The following is an 18,557-nucleotide window of genomic DNA, read 5'->3' on the forward strand; positions in this document are numbered from 1 at the left end:
AACTGAAGAAACGCAAGATCATCCCTCTCCCCCTCTGGCGAGCTGCTGAGCGTTCGTCCTGTGCCAGAGAAGGACCTGTCGATCGCCTCGCCTTTGGAGAGAGGGGGAGTTGCAGCAGGCGGGGTACAGACCGCGGGTGAGGCCATTCCCAGGAACCAGTAGAGAGACGTAACAAAGTGGTGATGTAGAGGACACACTGCCGGGCGCTTGCTGAGCGGTGTGATGGTAAGCGGCCTTCTCACTGTGCGGGATTGGTTGCGACGAATGGTTTCCGACATTTGCCTCCGCTGCCGGACGGAGGATTGGAGGAGAGGAGATGTCGTGGGCTTTGGTGGTTTGGTCTGGCGGCCACCTCGCGCTCAGGAATTATCCTTCGTTCCACCCCGCCTTTCAAACAATGTCGTCATCATCCCTCGAGTCGGTCGTCCAACAATGGCCAGGGTTGAGCGATAATGCGTGATGTTGGCTGATGGGGGGGGGGGGGGTCCAAGTCTCCACCGAACTGAGTGGAACGACTCATGCCCCATATCACTCTGATTGTTGGTATCGCTATATCGCATCGCACAGTGTAGCGGAGCCTGCGCCGGCGGCAGACCGAACTCGGGCAATGGCTGGCCGTTGTACGGAGTAAATAGGGGGAACACGCAGCAGGACTCGATCGCATTCTCCACCGGCCGAGATGGCGGCCCCGGACGCCGGCATGAAGGCCGCCGAGTGCCTGATTCCGGGCGCCTGCATACAGTGAGCGTGTGCTCTCTGCCCGTTCAAAGAATAAGAAGCACGAGGGCAGGTCGCCTGCAACTATTCCATTATTCAAAGAAAATGATAAAATCTTAGGTGGGTTGCACCACAGTTTGAGGCAACACTGAAGTCGTACAAAAAGTACGGATCGCATTTGCGGTGCGGGAAATTGCAAAGACTCAATGAGGGGTCCTCGAGCCTCTGCCCCAAGTCTGAATACCAGATATGTCCCGAAGTTGACTGGCGCATGCCTGCGGGTAAGTGTAGGGAATGTGTCAAGCATGAAGCGATGGATGAGGTCTCCCCACGATCCTCCATCACAGCATGACGCCCGTCATGGCTGGTGGCTGTAGAGGCGTCAGATCATCAGCTCATTATCGTTCGAAGGCAGTTCATACGATGCCCGCAAAAAAGAAACAAAAAATCCACGGCTGCAAATTGGGTCCTCGACTACCTGGTTGTTGACGTGCGAGAGCGGAGGCCGTAGCAGAGGATAGCGCGAGAGACAAGGTCCGGGGTCTGACAGGAGCCTACCAGGTATTAGTGCACTCATCGTGTTAGTGTAGTGTAATTATTATGTGGTGCAGGCTCCCGAGATGAACATACCTAATACCTTAGTGTGGGGGGAAGGGAATGAGCGACCTTCCGATAGATAGCATTCGACAGTAGGCCAGTCCGGATACGCAGTAAACAATGCGGACTTGATTGATAGGACAGCTGATAGTGTGGCATCTCGAATGGAGCAGTTGCGGTGTGCTGCCGGCAGTGCAAATACAAGAGAAATGGAGCCTCTAAACCTCCATCATACCTCAGCCGAGTAAAGGTTAAAGATGGCGTATCCCGTACCTTTCTCGGTACATGCGTCAACAAGTGTCTGCATGAGGCAAAGCCTTGTATCTGTACGGCAACTAGGGGTATGAGATGGATTGAGGCTTCACAATGGACCCCGTTCGACAGGGCCTCATGAGGCTCCGCCGAGTTTCGCTTCCATGCCGACCGCCATGAGATCAGATGGAAGTTGAACTGGGAACCTGCCAAAGCAGGTAGGCGACGCTTGAGGGCGTCTATTTGCGGTCCAAGGACAGGGAGAAAGCGGGAGAATGAGGATGCGTACTCGGGTTGCGTGGTGCAGGCGGGAATGGCGTTTGGTTGGTCGCAGTCAACGGTCATCGTCAATTCCCCACGAGATCGAGGGGCAGCTCCAGGGGTCCGAATCAATGCCCCTCCTTTTCTTGCACCAGACCGCAGCGACGCGCAGAGATAGGTAGAGATACAGACAGCCCGTGATGGTGTGTACACTTGACCGTGGCACTGCTCGTCATGAGCCGCCAACAGCACGAGCACAGACCATCACGGCCCTCATGTAAGTCAGGGTTGAAGTCAAGGTTGAAGTCGACAGTCGAGAGGTCAACTGGTTCAAGCAATCCCAGCTTCCTGCTCTAAGACGTACTGGGAATAGCGTCACTCCTCCACTGCTTTCCTAGTGGAACAAGTCCCGTTGACCACCCTGGTCGTCTTCCAGTCGTGCGTCTCTGAGAATCCACTCTTTGCAGTCTTTCTCGCATAAGACAAAAAAAGGTGTGCGAGCCTGCAGGAAAAAGAGAATTTTCGCGACGGAGCGGTGAGCGAGCAATCGGCGTATCGCCTCCCTGTAGTCTTTCTTCCCCCCCCTGACGAGACGAAAAATGTGCATTCCTCACCTCCCAGAAGCGGCTGCGTCTTCAAATCATGTGCCTCAACTCTAGTGTCACGTATAAGCGGTTGAGTTCCAGCTCTCGGCGAGCTCGGTAAGGTAGTCGGCGCATTCTTGGAGGATCTTCAGGGTTCAAGCAGCCTTGTTTTTCGCACCCTAGATCTGAATCGAACCTTGCTGCGAGAGTAGCGCCATTGTTCATACCCGTATTCGTAGTACGGTAATAGCGGAATTCCAATCTTTTGCATCTTCAAGACGAGAACAGAATTCAGAGTCCGGATCCATGGTCACCAATCTTGGTGTATAAACAAACGTCAGACTTCAGGTGAAGTCGTGGGTCCTGCTGCAGCTTATACAAATCAGCTTGCTAGTGTAAATGGCAAAGTTGCAGTAGTGCTGTGGCTGGCGTGAACGACACCTCAGACATAGTGTAGCTGTGTGATGCTATGCTCATCCGGTCATCCGTCGAGAGTTCCCTGGCGAAAGGCAAGCCACTTGTTCCCGGCTTGTGTGAGGAACTCGTCAATAAAGAAGGCAATTCAGTCTTCCCTAGCTGAATAGCGGGGGCCTTGGTTCGTCGGGATCCCCTTTGCAGTCGACACGTCAAGTTTCCAAGTCGCAAGACTCGGTCACTTATGGAACCTCGTCGGTAGCCCAAGTCCGGTGAGATCGACGGCTGTTCGGCAGTCCACCGCTCAACGGTGAGTATCAAAAGAACGACTCAAGGTGTCAAACGTGAATCGCACAGCTGGACGATCTCTCTTGGCTGGCGAGTCAGCGGTCCTCCCGCCCCCCGGTCCCCAGACTCACAGACTCTCCAGCCTCGCATGTCCGGCACATCATTGGTGGGCGGCTCCGTTGCGCCATGGATGGGCTCATATGCTCGCAGCGGCGCCGCTCATCCCTAGTCCATTGGCGATATTCCCTTGGCATCAGAACCCGTTCCAACTTTCAAGGCATCTGCGAATTCGGTGGTTGGCCGTCGTTGTGCATTGTTCTCGGCTCGGACTCAACGATATAGTATCAGAACCTCGTCCACGATTAAAGGCGGTTTCTTCCCGTCTGCAGGTCTGGACCCACGGACAAGACCACGCACCCCGATTAGGATGCGGAGAAAGATGTCTGAATGTCAAATGATTTCGACGCCTGCAGGTCAACAGTCGCGAACCTCGTATGCGGCCTGGTTCGGTCTGGCCCATGTTTCACTGATATGGACGAACCAACGTCGAATGAGGAAACGGCATCTGCCCTCCATCATGTCTTTTAGGCCCGAGATGGTGCTGTAGTGTAGTCTGGTAGTGCACCACCTGCATCCTCCCACCGCCCTTCTCTGTGCAGCGAACCACACCAAACAAGAGCCATCCCTGAGACCGAGCCTCAAGTGCCTGATGATCGCTTCTCTCGTGCCTGGGTCAGCGCAGACGCCAGAATATCAGTAGTCGTCTGAGATATGGGACTGACTCGCTTTACAGCGATTGCGCCTTTCCGGCCTCGCCCTTATTCCGGTTCCAGGTCTCACATATCTAAGACCGCCAGAGGAACCGCCGTTCGTGACGGCAGGGAAAGGGTTGGGTAATGAACCCCAACGACTACCTACCTAGCTATCAGTGTCGGTGCCTCGGAGAACGTCGCGGCGCCGTCCAGCCACGCCCACATGATGAATGATCTGGCTCATTACCACTCCCGCGCGGGGCACATGGCACTGAGGCTGACCCCGCCAGACGACGACACCTGAGAATGCGACGGGGCAAAGGTTCAATGTGATCAAAAAGGTGTTCAGCGTTGCAACCAGTGCGCGAGACACGGAAGAACAGTCGTATTGTTCATCTTTGCCCGTTCCTCGTTTGCCTCATTCCAGACCATTCCGATGAACAGCGGAGAAGCGGTGAAGAGCAGCGACGACATGAAGGCGCAAAGAAATGTGTTGCAGAGTGTGAGAGATTCGTCGCGCATGGTGGTAGTCTACGGAGTGAAAATGAGGGGCTGCGCGGCATCGCATCGAGCGAGTGGTAGAGCAGGGGAAGCGGACAGATTGGCGATTGGCGGTTGGAGGTAGGCGAGATTCAATAGGTATTCGTCGCCATCAACCCACCCATTGTACGTGCAGGAAGAGTAAGTTGAGGGTGTAGTGTAGTGTATCCCACGTACACCAAAGTTGGCATGTATCGTCTACCTCTGAGCGACAGATGTAGCGTGCACACACACCTCCGTCGCTGCAAGCACCCGCGCAAGATGGTCGGCCGTGCACTCCGCCGGCTGACCGACATTGTTGCAACGGTCCCGGTCGAGAAAGTCTCAGGCTGTATCCGTAGCGCCGCCGTACGATTCCTCCGTTGAGGCTGTCGTTAATCTGAATGGAAAATGCAGCTATTCGCAAAATGAGGCTGCTTGACGATGGAGTCCCCGTCCCTGAATCCACAATGATGAATGCCGAGCGGGTGCGGTTATGTAACAGCGCGTCAGCATCCCGGCTCATGAGGGACAGTCTAGAGAGCGCGCATAGATAGCGACCAAACGTCGAGCCGCGACGTGAAAGAGCATGCGTCATGACAGAGTTGAAGCATAGCATCGGGGCCGTGGACATGGGACGATGGGAAAGAGGCCCAGCGTATGGAGCGAAAGAGAGGGCCCGAAGACGACATGGGTTGTTGGTTGGTAGAGTGAACGATGTGGTGCTGCATGTCGGTGCACGATGATATTCCACGCGCGTCTGCCACGATGTAAATGTCCCACGGGGACGGCGGGCGTGGTCTCCTCTGGCCAATTTACTCTCTCTGTCTTGCCCGCGCCTGCGCATTGGATGGAGCGGAACAGCATGATGGTGGTGAAGAATGAACCAGGTGTGTCCCCGAAGAGGAATAGACCGCTAGCACTGGGGGATGCCATCCACAATTCGGCGTCTTCCCTTTCAGATTGGCAGCCAGGCGGAAGAAAAGAAGGGTGAAGTGGGGGCGAGGTTGTGAAGAATGGCCGTGGGAGGGATCGCCTAGTGGAGGGTCGTTGGCTGTCTGCAGGGATGAAGGGCGGAGGGTCATAGGCAGGATGACATGCCCTCGCATCGACGACGAGGTCCGTTGCGAAGTTGCGCTGTGGTGCTTTTTCTGTGTTCCCAATCAGGAGGCATCGCAGCCCCTCGAGCTGGTGGAGTTATGACATAATTGCTGCTCCGTTTCCGCCCAGGATGCAGCTACAAACCTTGCTCGGATTGGCTCCGTGTCGGCGGAACGCATTCTTTGACAATTCGGGCCCCATCTTCATCCTGCTTGATTCGATTCTCTGGTATGTGATATGTGCTGGAAGAAAATGTGCGTTGCCGACCTGTTGCATGCATGTTAGCAAAAAAGGTGGGAGGAAACAAGGTGATGTGCAATTCGGCCGAGGAGGGAAAGGCAAAGATCTTCTTTGCTATGTTTCGGTACAAGTGACGATGGCACATGGAAGGGAGCAATGGGATGGCGCCAATGGCCTAATTGGACGATGGAGCGGAGAGGGGCAGCTGGAGATTTGGAGAATGATAATGGGAATGGGTGCACGCGCAACAAAAGTATAGGTACCGCACCAAGATCGACGAGCGGAAACAGCGGGACGAGTCTGTAACTGGTTGACTGACATGGGGTAAAGAGCATCTGTACACGACTGTGTACTTCTGTAGATGATCACCGTGACTTTCATTCGGCGTGGCGCTCGGAGAAAGATGGGCACGTTTGACAATAGCACGTTGAATTACGTGTAGTAAGGTACCTTAACTGAGGGACGTTCATATGGTAAGAGACATGGATGAATTTGGAGTTGAAGAGGTAGGCATGAACGGCTGACCCGGCATCTTGTCTCTTTAGGAGTCAGGTTTCTGTAGGTATACCTTGGCCCTTTCTCATGCCTACCTGAAGTAATGGTCAAGGCTCAAGAGACACTGAAGAAGAAAAAGGAGAAGATGAGAAACACTGGATACTATCGATGTCTGTAAGGCAGATAATGTCCCAAAGGGCTGTGTTTAGGCTTATACCTAGAATATCTGCAAGGTTGGTTAATCAAGACAAAAAGGCAGGTTAATTACCACGCCTCAGTGCGGATAAACGGTACTAAGCGCAGGGCACATGTCATGTCGTTGGAGAAAGGCCGGGTTGTTGACCGTGTTCGTTCTCGAAATAGTAGCGCGGATCTCTTTGGCTTCAGAGTCGGGTCCGAAGGGTTCGCGCGCCGAGGAGGAGGAGGACTAGGTTGGTTCAGAGAGAAAACGTGCGCCATTGCAAGTACTTACCTACTCTTAAGTCAACAAACGTGGTGGTTGGTGTTGTTTGGTAACACTTTAGTTTCTTCGTTTGGATTTATCATCAACATGCTTTTACCCAAGTTGCCCAGCCAGAGTCGAAGCAGTGTGCTATTCTAGTCCGGTCAAAGTCTTGTTTGAGGCGCAAAACATATCTATCTGAGTTGGGTATTGGCATGGGCAAACGTTCCATCCAGAACATGTTTCTCAGCCCTCTAGAATCTTGGTTTTACTACCCCGGGTTTTTTTTTAAATTCTGGTTTTGGGTAAGGTGTCGATTCTTCAGCCCAGTTTCTAAAAACGTAGTGGCAAACATTCAATCTAACCCTTGGAAACTGGAGAAACGGTTAGATGGATGATCTGGGGGAAGACAGAAACAAGAAGGTTAAAGTTGCCTCGACATTGCCTCAGCGTCGCAACGGTTCAGCTATTTCGATACACTGCACCGCTTATTCTCACCAACGACCGGTTTTCATTAAGGTGGCCCTTGGTATTCCCGCAGTACGAATCAACGACGTACTTAGATGAGGCTCATATATCTGATGTCGAGTTACAGGCGGCCATAGTCGCGAAGAGACAGAGTCATGGATTCGGACTGATTAAGGGACCACCTTTTTCTTCTTTCGGGTGGCGATAGCAGCCGTTGAATATCGCTGTATCATTGTGGAGGAGATGCAGCCGCGAAGAAGGAATGCCTTTCTGTGCTGGCCCGATATTCCATGGCTTCCCTGTCGACCTTCCACCTCCAAATGCAGTACGTACCTCTGCTCCTGCTCCTCATGAGGTGGAGGTACCTACTCCGTAAAGTACCGGTACCAAAGGCAGGCAAGTTCATAGTCCAAGACGCTAAGTCTGACGAGCGCAGTGCACGGACATGGCAACAATCCTAGCCAGTGAGATTTGTTTGCGCATGAGAGTGAGATTCATCTTTTACCCATTGCTCGAGGTAGGAAGGCGCCACCATCCATACACTTCCAAGTACAAGGTACCCTCGACGCTTCTCAAAAAGACGATGGAGGGTCCTTGAGTGGGGTGGCCTGCAGGGTGCCATATTGCCCGGGATCCCTTAGCGCACGACATGGGATGACCGTGCTGGGGGCTTCCAGTGGACCGCCAGGCGAAACAGGCGATGAAAAGACGAGATTGACCTCTCCGCCACGATCCAGTGTCGCCGTGACCATCCATGCGCTTCATTGGGTCTCTTGAGCCGCTGCAATCTTACTATGCTTTTCTTTTGCAGTCGCCTACTCGAGCTATTGAATCGTCCTTCATGTCAATATCAACTACCATACCGAGTATATGCCTTGACGATGTTGGCGCCCATGTCTTCTCCAGGCTAAAACTACCGAGTACGAAGTATTGTCCCATAGCAATGGTATGGTATAAACACCCCGCGACGTTACCTTGTGCATTCGCCAAAAGTAATGCCGCATCGCAACTTCGCAACCCTCGCGCCGCGTCTTGTCGCGTCAAACATTGACGACAACGACAACACCTCAAAGGCAGATATATTGACACGGCATCAAGCTGCAGCAGATCGCATTGTCAACGTGGACCTTATCCGTCCGACAACAATGGCGTAATCAGTCCATTTTGCAACGGGCAACGGCATTATAGTTTAATGTCCTTTGCATGACGAGTCGGCCATGTTCGCTGGAATGCGTTATCAACGGCCCGTGGTCTTGCTGGGCTTGGCTTCTCCTGCTAGATGGCAGCGGCCTTCAGACGACCCCGTGGAGACAACAGACTGATAAGAAGCGCAGGCGATTGACACTACTCCGTACAGCACAAATTGACAAGTTGGACGGGGAACCCGTCAACAAAAACAACCACCTTCCATGGTGTAAACAAAAAAATACCATGGCAATTGGCGGTTGGACCGATTTTTGGAGATCCTTGATGCTAGTTCGCATGAACAAAATGAGGTGGAAATGCGCACCAGCCGGACCCGAGGCCGGCAAGTTGGGGAAGCGAATTGGCTCCTGCTCTAGAGGTTGGAGGCGCAAGGCTCACACTCGCCCGGCCATCCCAATGCGCTGGATCCGGATGGGGTCGCGATGATGTGATTGTCTCGTGTGCTAGGAATGCGACTGCTAGAGAATCCCGATACACTTGGTGCTTGTTGATCGTGATGAAATCCTTTGACGAATTCCAGAGGTGCAGACATACCGAGTGAGACGCGCCGGTTCATGGTGGAGACTTGGCCGACGATTTGATATTATTCGGGGGCAGAGACATACCATGCCTTTTCCTTTTCTTCGTGCTACCTCCAATACCCGTACTGACGAGGTGCTGCTCGTCGCTTGTCACACGTTTGGGGCCAAGCGCAAGCCCCAGCCGCAAGCCAGGATCACTCTGTCGGTGGACCCCTCCTTAGACACCCCAGACGAGCTCCGAAATCTCGGCGACAAACGGGCGAGAGGTCTGGAGTGGGCTTGTACAGAGTACGAAGTACCATTGGACAGTTTCTTTGCCTCGCGCCCGTCAGCCGTCAGTCTCACTGTGGCCGGTGACCAACAGAGTGCAGCGAACAATCGTGTCTATTCGCAGGTGTTCCATTCCGAGTGAGGGCGACGGGTGTCATCTGACCGTCGCTACCGCACGCCCGCCCGTTGGTCGCCCAGTAACCGATGGCGAGACAAGCAACGGAGAAGATGGTGACGGAGGCGCAAGACGATGGATGTTTTGACTGTTTTGATGTGTGCTGCCACGGAGAATTAAAAGAAGGGAAAAGAGAAGGAAGGGTGACTTGAAAAACAAGGGTACCTACTACGGAGACACTACTCAGGCTTGTCAGGGCCGGGCAGAGGTGGGAGATGATGGAGCGACCGTGCGCCGGAGAGCTCGACGGATTGGACGCTTAATGTAGCCATCTGTCTGGAGCCGGGCAGTATCTGCGATACTAGATACGGGACACACGTGCATGTCATCTTAGGTTGTCGTAAGTCGTGGGACAAAATCGAGTACGGATAGTACGCAGTACGGAGCAAAGCATGTAAGAAATAGGGGACAAGGAGAACGGGGCTCGTCGGGGGGTCGGGCAGCGTGGAGACGGCGGCATTGGTGACCAAGTCGCAACAGCAGGAGATGGCCGGTTCGAGTCGTAGCCGTGGTCAAGGAGGATACGATCAAGTTCCGGGGGGATGGGTTGGTTGCGCTGGGAGAAGCATCGGCAAGGTGCCAAAGGCACGGAGACCGGGAGAGTCGAGGATGAGGAGAAAGAGACAGAAAAAAGAAAGAACATGGGCCAGAAATCAGCCTGTCGACTGAGGTGCAACTGCACCCTGTCGCCGCCTACTACGCTTGCGATGCACGTCTTAAAACTGAAGGTGCAAGTCAACCAGGCGTGCAGCGCAGCAGGCAGTCGCGGCGGCAGGGAAAGAATGTGATGAGCAGAGTTTAGAGACAAACAGAAACACACGGAGGCATCGACTTGCAGGCCGTGCTGCACGTCTCTGCAAGTCTGCTCTGCAAGATGCAAGAGGCAACGAGAGAGAGAGAGAATGGAAGAAGAGACTCAGTATCGAGTAAATGGTATTAGCTAAGCCATGTTGCAATTCGTCATCTTGTGTTGCGAGGCAGGCGTGGTTACGGCGTAAGGTAGATACGGAGTAGGCTGATGATAGACAGGAGGCAGGTGCAGGCATCGTGAGTTCCTCTTGTTTCCTGCCTCACCTGCCACGCCTGCCACGCCTGCCACGCCAACGGTTGAGTTGAGTGAGACGAGGAAGGAGGAGGGGATCGTAAAAAAAATAAAAAATAAAAAGAAGAAAAAAAAGGCAAAGGCAGTTGCAGTCGAAATGGAAATGGCGCTCCAGCTTGTACCTGGTACTTTGGTCTGCTTTGAGTGAATGACCCGCCGCCACGAAACAGGGGTGACCCCAGCTTCCAATCACTCCAACCTTGTCTCCTTCTCACCCAGTCTCTGCCTCTGGCGAGCGTTTCTCTCCCATCGTCCACCACCATCCACAACCAACCGTCGTCTTCTTGGCCCAGCTCTCTCACTCCATTTTGCTCATGGCTGCCGCTGGCGAACCCTCCTTGGCGCCTCCTGTGGCAGGGTGCGGACTTCAGGGTCGACTAAGAGAAAAAGTGAGCGGTGCTATGTTGAACATGGGCGTTCTCGGGTGCTGGGGGGATGGGATGCTAAGGTAAAGAAAAGCAGACGTACTCCGTAGTCTTGGACGATCAGGGTGTCCTTGGAGTCTGTGGGGTTTCTTTCTCTTCCATGTTCAGATACTTGCAATGGCATGTTGCTGGATCATGGATGCTCCAGTCTCCAGTCTCCAGTATCTGTATCCACCTTTGAAAAGTGGGAGACTGAGATGGGCCATCAAGTCCCTTGTCGATATTCAAACCAGCATGTCCTGGTCAAGGGTCACCCGTCAGGGAAGGCTGGCCGCTGGTCCTCTCTGTTCGCTGCATCTGGTGGATTGAGGGTGTGGGTGCGGGTGGGTCGATTCGAGGTGGGCTGTCTGAGTACGTACCGAGTCTCTGGACATCCATGTACACTACCCGGTACCTAGACCTATCAGGTATCTAGGTATCCAAGGCCAGAGGGAAGGAAAGAGAGAGAGAAGAGCGTGGGTGCGTACCTCCTCTCGTACCGCCTACCGCTCTAACCCGCGCACCACACCTCTCGGTTCTCTCTCTCTCTTTCTCCCACTCCCACCGATACCTGTTACCTCCCCTCCTAGCACCGCTACCACCACCATCAGCAGCCTGGGTTGGCGACCATTTGTTATTATTAAACCCGGACCCCGTCCGACCACCCCCCTTCCATCTAAGAAAGACCCTTCTCGGTTTCCCTCACACTCCTTTCTCTGTGTCGTGCAGAGTTGTCGTGAGGAGTTTGGAAATAGCTTCCTCGACCTCGAATCACCATTCCGAATACCCTCAACCTCCTCCTTATCCTCCCGACCCGACTTCGAACCTCCTCTGTCTTCGTACGAGGAGCACTCCGAAATCTACAACCCGAGAAAAGAGAGCCACTGTCCCCGGTGAGCTACCTCTATCTCGCTTCCCGCCAGAAACACCAAGGAGAAAAAAAAGTGAGTACCCTCTGTTTGGCCACCCTTCAGGAGAACAACAACACCAGGAAACCAGTGCCATGGTTCTTGACCGCTGCCTTTTGCCTCTTGCCCAGCTTGTTGCCTCGTTTTTGTGACTCCTCACTACACTGCCTGCTTATCTTGCCGCCTCGTTGGAGGAGAGGAAACGAGAAGGGGAAATCTCTGCCTCGCACACTGCACTTTGCATCCTGCACCACTCACTTGCTTTGCTGTTGGCTGTCATATTCACTGTCTGCCTGTGTTTGCCTTTGCCTGTATCATCTGTCACTCACCACCGTCGGCCGCCCCGTGTTTTCGAGAGTTGGCAACACCACTTCACATTCCCCTCGTTGTCCTCGGCGTCTTGTACTTCCCCCCTCAAAATTCCAGCGTTGTGAGACAAGACCGCTCCTGCAGCATCTGCAACGGCAATACATTGCTCGTGGTCCCTCTCACGAGCCTCCTCACTTCTTCCGACTGTGCTGCCTGCGCAGAGTGTCGCAACGGCGCTTCTTGTTCTCCTCGACTCTTCACTCCGACTTTCCCATTCTCACCTGCTTGAAAGCACTTAGCCACGCATCAACGACATACTAATCCTCCTCGTACAGCCTGCGGTGTAACCGGTCACGACTGGCATCCGTCGTCCGACTTATCAGCGATATCTGGTGCTACAGACGAACGATACCTCCTACGACCATATTAGACGCCGATACTCGCCGTTTCCCTCCTTTTCAACCCCCAAGATACTCATACCCTGTACTCCGTCTGCCCCTGATGCGTCCTTGATCATGGATTCGGAAGACGGGGAGTTGTTCATAAAGGTACGCTACTATGGAAGAGCCATATTATCATGTCTTTGCCGCCAGGCTGCGCTGCCTGGTTTGCTGTGCTGGTTGTACTAACATCGTCGTCTACAGCAACTGGCCAGCTTTGTGCGCACGCACGAAAAGGCTCTCGCCAACGCCTTGCAATTTCGAAGACAGGCTGCCTCTCGCCATGGCTCCTCTCAGAGCGTCAGCTCCATTCCCACGCCTCAATCACCGGTCGTTCCCGAGAGACCCTCGACTTCGGCCTCAACTTCGAGCGGACTCGCATCCGCTCTTTCTCTCGGTTCTCTGAACTTCACCTCGCATACTGTCAAGTCGGCGAAGTTAGCCTTGACGCCGCACCATCTGTTTTACCTACTATCTCGATTCGAAGAACTCGCCATTCCCGTTGGCCCTATGAAGATTCGTCTCGAGAACCTACACGATAGCTCAACATCCGCCAACTATGTCTCCTTTTTGAGCAACACCCAGCGATCCCGAAGCCGCGGCTCTGATGTCGGATCCATCCATTCCGTATCCAGCGTTCGAAGCGTCATGTCGGGCATGTCGGCACTTTGGACGAGTTTTGGCATCGGTGCGAGCATTTCGGCCGCCCGTACCGAGCGGCAAAAGGCGGCCACACAGGCCGACCTGAAATACCTCTACTCGGCCTTCACCAAGATTCCTTGCCTTCGCCTTGCCCCCGACTGGCGCGCCCGGCTGATCCGCGGCTATGAAGAGTTCCCGTTCGACTCAGCAGTACCGCTATACGTCTTCAAGAATGTTCAAGCTCTCGAGGTGAACAGCATCGACTTCCGACAATTCTTTGGATGGGACCGCATGGCCGAGCAGCTGAGATCGCTGACGCTCAAGCGTGCTGGTGTTGAGGACCCTGCGGATATCCTGATTGATATTGTACTTGACGATATGGACAAGCGACGGAGAAGGACGTCGAAGCAACAATCATCGCCGACTACCCCTTGGCCCGCAAGTTCTAGCCCTCGCAGAAGTCCCACCATTCCTCACGCTGAACTTCACAAGTCACCCTCGACGCCGGGCTCACCAGACCCGCGCAACTCGATTGGTGACCTGGGCATTGGTTCTCTAAGCACACAAGACCATGCTGTGGACGATGTTCACGGTGAGGGCAGACGGCCATCTCTGGCTCGGGCGGAAACGTTCGAAGCCATGTCGCCCCCAAAGGGATCAAGACCGCGTAGCAATTCGCCTACTCGCCCAGTCAGCTCCCGCAATCCTTCTCACATGAGAGGAGGTCACAAGGTTCGTCGCTCCGGCTCTGGCAGCTCGCATTCGAGTCTTTCGGACTCGTGGCACCATAGCCGCGCCAACAGCTCCTCGAATCTCTTGAGCATGGGTATTCTTCCAGCATCAAAGTGGCGGTTCTTGAAGCACCTCAGTCTGGCCGACAACTCCATGACCTCCATCCCTGCCACCAGCTTGGTTCCCCTCGCAAACACCCTTCACTCCCTGGACTTGTCATCCAATCTGTTCACTCAGATCCCCGACAGTCTGGCTACCCTTACCGCACTTCGCGCACTTAACCTCTCTCACTGCATGATTGATGGGCTCCACTCCTTGACGCGCAACCCCCTCCCGGCCATCTCGGCTCTCAACCTCCGCGCCAACCGCCTGCAATCAATCGCCGGCATTGAGAAGCTCTATCCTCTCGAGCGATTGGACCTTCGAGACAATCGTCTGTCAGACCCTATGGAGCTGGCCAGACTCACTGGAATCCCTGACATCCGGGAGATCTGGGTTGAGGGCAACCCCTTCACCCGCACCCACAAGGATTACCGCATCACAATTTTCAACCTCTTCCGCAAGACCCCAGGCTACACCGAGGACGTTGTCATTGACAACTGCGGTCCCACGTACTCGGAGAGGAGATACTTGGTGGAGCGTACTCCGGTGCCCGCCGCCGTGCCGGTCGTGAAGCCCGCACCCGCCGACATCCCGGCTGTCGACGTCAGCAAGCCAGCCATCATCTACGACATCCCCAAGGAGCCTTCTGTTCTTCGCAAGGAGCGGCCTATTCCCAAAGCTGTTACTAGCGAGGTGAACACTAGTTCTACTCGCCGCCGCAAAACACCGAAGAGACGGATAGTGGACCTATCTACCACGGACGCCTCTGTGACGGTGACTCCTGGTATCGCGCCGCCACCCCCTGCGGACATCAAAGTGCTTGCTTCCGAGGCCACAGCCACCGCAGTCGGTTCAGACACCAACAACTACCGTATCTCGCAGGCCCCTGAGATTCCTCCACTTCCCTCCGCCGTTCTGGCCGAAAATCGAAAGGCCAATTCCCAACCTGAAGTGCCCCGCATAGACACTAGCGTGGTTCCCGAACTTCCCCCCATCTACACAACCCGCGATACTCCATCAGACTCCCAGGACTGGGATGTCAGCGGGGAAATGTACCGCCGGAAGATCGAAGCATTGCGAGACAAGGTTGGAAATGGTTACCTCAGTGTGCTCAGTGAGGAGGGCTGGGATCCCTCTCGTCCGCCAACATACTCGGTGCCAGACTTCAGCCCAGCCTCGACAGTTCGGCCCAGTCCTACCACCCCTCGGACTAACTCCCATCACCACCCCGCGGCCATTCACAGTGGCCGCACCCTTGGCTAAAGAAAAAAAACTTGCCCTTTCTACATGATACCCTTCATGATACCCCCACCCCCCTCTTGAGGTTCGATTCTACCGTTGGGCTGCTTTCTTGAATTCTCCTTCTGCAGCATTGCACATGGCATTGCCACGAGCATGGACGTTGGCTTCACCTCCAACCATTGTGTTATTCGTCACTTATTTTTTTTTTTTAGCATGGTAGAGCATAGCGTACAAGGCGTTCTGGTTTGGCGGTCAGCTGGCTTCAGTCTACGCATTTTTCTCTTGATACTGATTGCACCGCCTGAGGTGGTAGAAGGCCACAGTAGATCTTGTCGCTTTCCCGTCTGTTTGGTTTCTCAGCGCGACTTCGGTACAGAGGTCACTCTCGGGTATCACGGGGATGGGAGGGACAAAAAGCGAGTGACATTGCGCGCGAAGGCATCTTTCTCTTCTCAAGACTCGTTTTCTTTTCATATTGCAGGTTTCAATTTGGCGTTGGCGGAAACACATCTCGAGTGGCTTTAGTCATTTCTGGTTTCATGGGGCACGAAAAAAATCCCGCATGAGTTGCATTGTGTGTTTGGTTATGGTAGATGAATACTTGTCCATAAGACAAGCTGGCGGATGGCTTCTAATACATGATGAAACGCATACTTCATTGACGATGCTCCATTCGCTGTTCCTCGCAATGTGATATATCTGTGACACATCCATTGTTCGTGGTGGACACACTCAGTCTGTTCGATCTGAAAGACAATGGCGTCGCATGGCTGAAGCCCCATGCTCTGCTACTCTACATGTTATCTTGGTTCATGATGTGACTGAAGACTGTAGCCAGCGCTCCCGTCAAGTCGACTAATTGTGAAGAAGTGGCCGCTCAAAGGATGAATGGCAGACTCAAACGACACAGACCCCAGTGAACTGATTTCCAGATTCACATCACCGTGGGAAGGGGGAAGGGGGAGTTCCTCTGCCTGATTTACCCGTTCAGCCGCAGCTCGGGAGCAGCGATTGTGTTTACATGCAGGGAAAACTGATGAGCCATTTCTGAAGAGAATGGATTCCTCGAGTGTGGATGGTGCTGCGCCTCCCCCAAAGTATGTTACCTGGGTAAAGTAATGACAAGGCATGGTTCGCGCGCACCTAAATTCTGACGTTGTGTTCGGTTTTCCGGCTCAGGCGCGAGTGGTTTGGTGGCTTTCGTGCTCTCCTGGCATCTTCTCTGACGCAAGGTTTTGTTTGTGGTCCCAGGAACTCTTTTTGGTGATATTATATTGTTAAGAAACCCTCTTGGGATAGCCCATGGCAACATCTAAGAGGTTTGCCGTTTGTTGTTAGTGATCCAGATGCTTTTCTTTTCCACCTTCATGTCCGGGGACTGGGGGAAGTTTGGACAAATATCCATAGTTGAACAATCAGGGATCACAGATGAGGGTCTAACTTTGGGTCCACGTCTTTGAGACCCTGTCTTTGGGTTTATAGGATACCTTGGGTTTGCTGTGTTGGTGCCATCAAGACGTTTAAATGGAAACGTGTCTGAAGGGTGGCGGTGTTAGGGACGAAATATTATTCCTCCTTAGACACGTTTACTCTTTTGTACGTAACCTCACAATAGTACGACCACCCAAGGCTAGGAGGGCTCTATCCTGAGAATGTATGGGAAAGTACTGGTATATGATTCAAGTCAGTATTGCGACGGGATGGGATCTTCTACGTCGGACACGCACTTAGTCCTGTGAGAAGAATTGATAAAAATACAGTCTTGGGAGAAAACTGGCGTGCCTGTTATTGTGCACCCTAGTAATGTCGACTCCAAAACTTTGGAGTCAAGTCAAGGCCGATTTCACTCACGCTTTCTCCAAGTACCTACCTGCCTGACCGATATTCGGGTGTGAACAACGGGACAGAAGGAATCGATGATTATGAGCCATATATCTCTTGGAGTATAGCTGATGATGAGATAGCGTTTGCTTCTGCTACGGCTCCGATGAAGTGTGTTCCATTATAATTCCCGAAAAATTTGGTCAGTACTTCTGTAGCTCAAAGCCGTAACCAGCAACACTCCGCATCCAGGTAAGGCGTTTTAAATACCTTCACTCGACAACAATCCATGCCGATAACAACCCAAAATAATGCAAGACCGCCTGACGAATAGTTTGGGTCATTTCCTATAAGCACATTACACCCCAAGCTTCAGACCTCAATGCTTGGAGAGTGTAAATGACCTCCTCGTTTACAGGAGGGCTCTTTCTCGTCACCTCCATCTGAATAGTCACCAAGAGCGGCCCTGTGTCTCTCAACGTGAACTAAGATGACTTACGAGAGTCATATGCTTTGTTCCCATGTAAGCTCGGCATGAATTCATAGGAGTTAGGTGCTACTGCTCTTCTCCCGGACCTCCATATCGCAGCGTTGCAAAACGCGGCGGGAACCCACCCTGATATCACATCCAAAGCTTGCCTAGGCTTCGCTGACCAACATATTCTGCGTTATGTTCCGTTTGAGTATAGTTATGGCGGTGGGAATAGAAGTATGATGGTTGTGTGGGATGAAGTGATCTGTACGAGGTGGTATCTACCAGTGCTGCCAACTCGCGCATCTTTTCGCTCCCGAGTCGCCGATCCGGTGGCGCTCGTCTACTGCGGTATTCGATTGTGCCAGTCTGCTGATACGATCATCAATTACTACCAGATGCCAGAAATTACATCTCATCTGAGTAAGTGAAACAGAAAACCAAGTGTCGAGTACTGATTGAGTCTTGCCATTCGAGCGTCGGGTGCCGATCATACAAAGACAGATCAATAGAGCAACGGATCGGGATGTCGATAGCTGATAACATGACTACCAGCTTCAGCTTGACCTTCCGATCATCGCACTCAGTATTCTTCGGGTGGCGCTCCACCCTTTTCTTCATCCGCGGAAAGATTCTGTTCGAATCTTGTAACATAGTGAGAGATGGTTCCACACGCACCGAGGGCCATTAAGGCGGCATAGCTTCTTACTGGAGTCTTATAATGAAGGTTAGAAGCTTTATCGTGCCAAGGAGACTGTGCCTCGGGTGCCGTGGCGAAGAGGAAAGACTGTTAACAGTCGGGGCTGATGACGAGCCCGAAAAGGAGTACAAGGATTGGGAAGCTGCAGACGATATAAATCGATGGCCAGTGGCTCCAGCTGGTCACATAAATCCTATACTGGAGCAATATTTGATGGGCAGTTATGGTGTGACTAGGACTGAGAGAACAATCAACTGCGTGGACTTTGGTCTAGACAAGTCTTGTTACTCATATGCTTTTATACTAGTTCCAAGCACACAGTGTTCCAGCGGAACAACCGTCAGACCAAGGCCTTGATCGTTTTGATGCATGTGCTGTAGG

At 53.1% G+C, this 18,557-nt stretch overlaps 1 protein-coding gene across 1 annotated transcript; it reads left to right on the forward strand.

Moving 5' to 3' along the window:
• Nucleotides 1-12,540: 12,540 nt before the first annotated feature.
• On the forward strand, nt 12,541-15,204 carry N0V96_007973 (uncharacterized protein; the record flags this gene model as incomplete). The annotated part of the gene is made up of 2 exons (XM_053194362.1): nt 12,541-12,573; nt 12,670-15,204. 2 exons carry the CDS (start codon nt 12,541-12,543, stop codon nt 15,202-15,204), a joined length of 2,568 nt encoding a protein of 855 aa, XP_053048212.1.
• Between the last annotated feature and the right edge of the window lie 3,353 nt (nt 15,205-18,557).

Source organism: Colletotrichum fioriniae (assembly GCF_027942845.1).
Source record: "Colletotrichum fioriniae strain IMI 355084 chromosome Unknown scaffold_9, whole genome shotgun sequence".
In the NCBI taxonomy this organism is placed as follows: Eukaryota; Fungi; Ascomycota; class Sordariomycetes; order Glomerellales; family Glomerellaceae; genus Colletotrichum; species Colletotrichum fioriniae.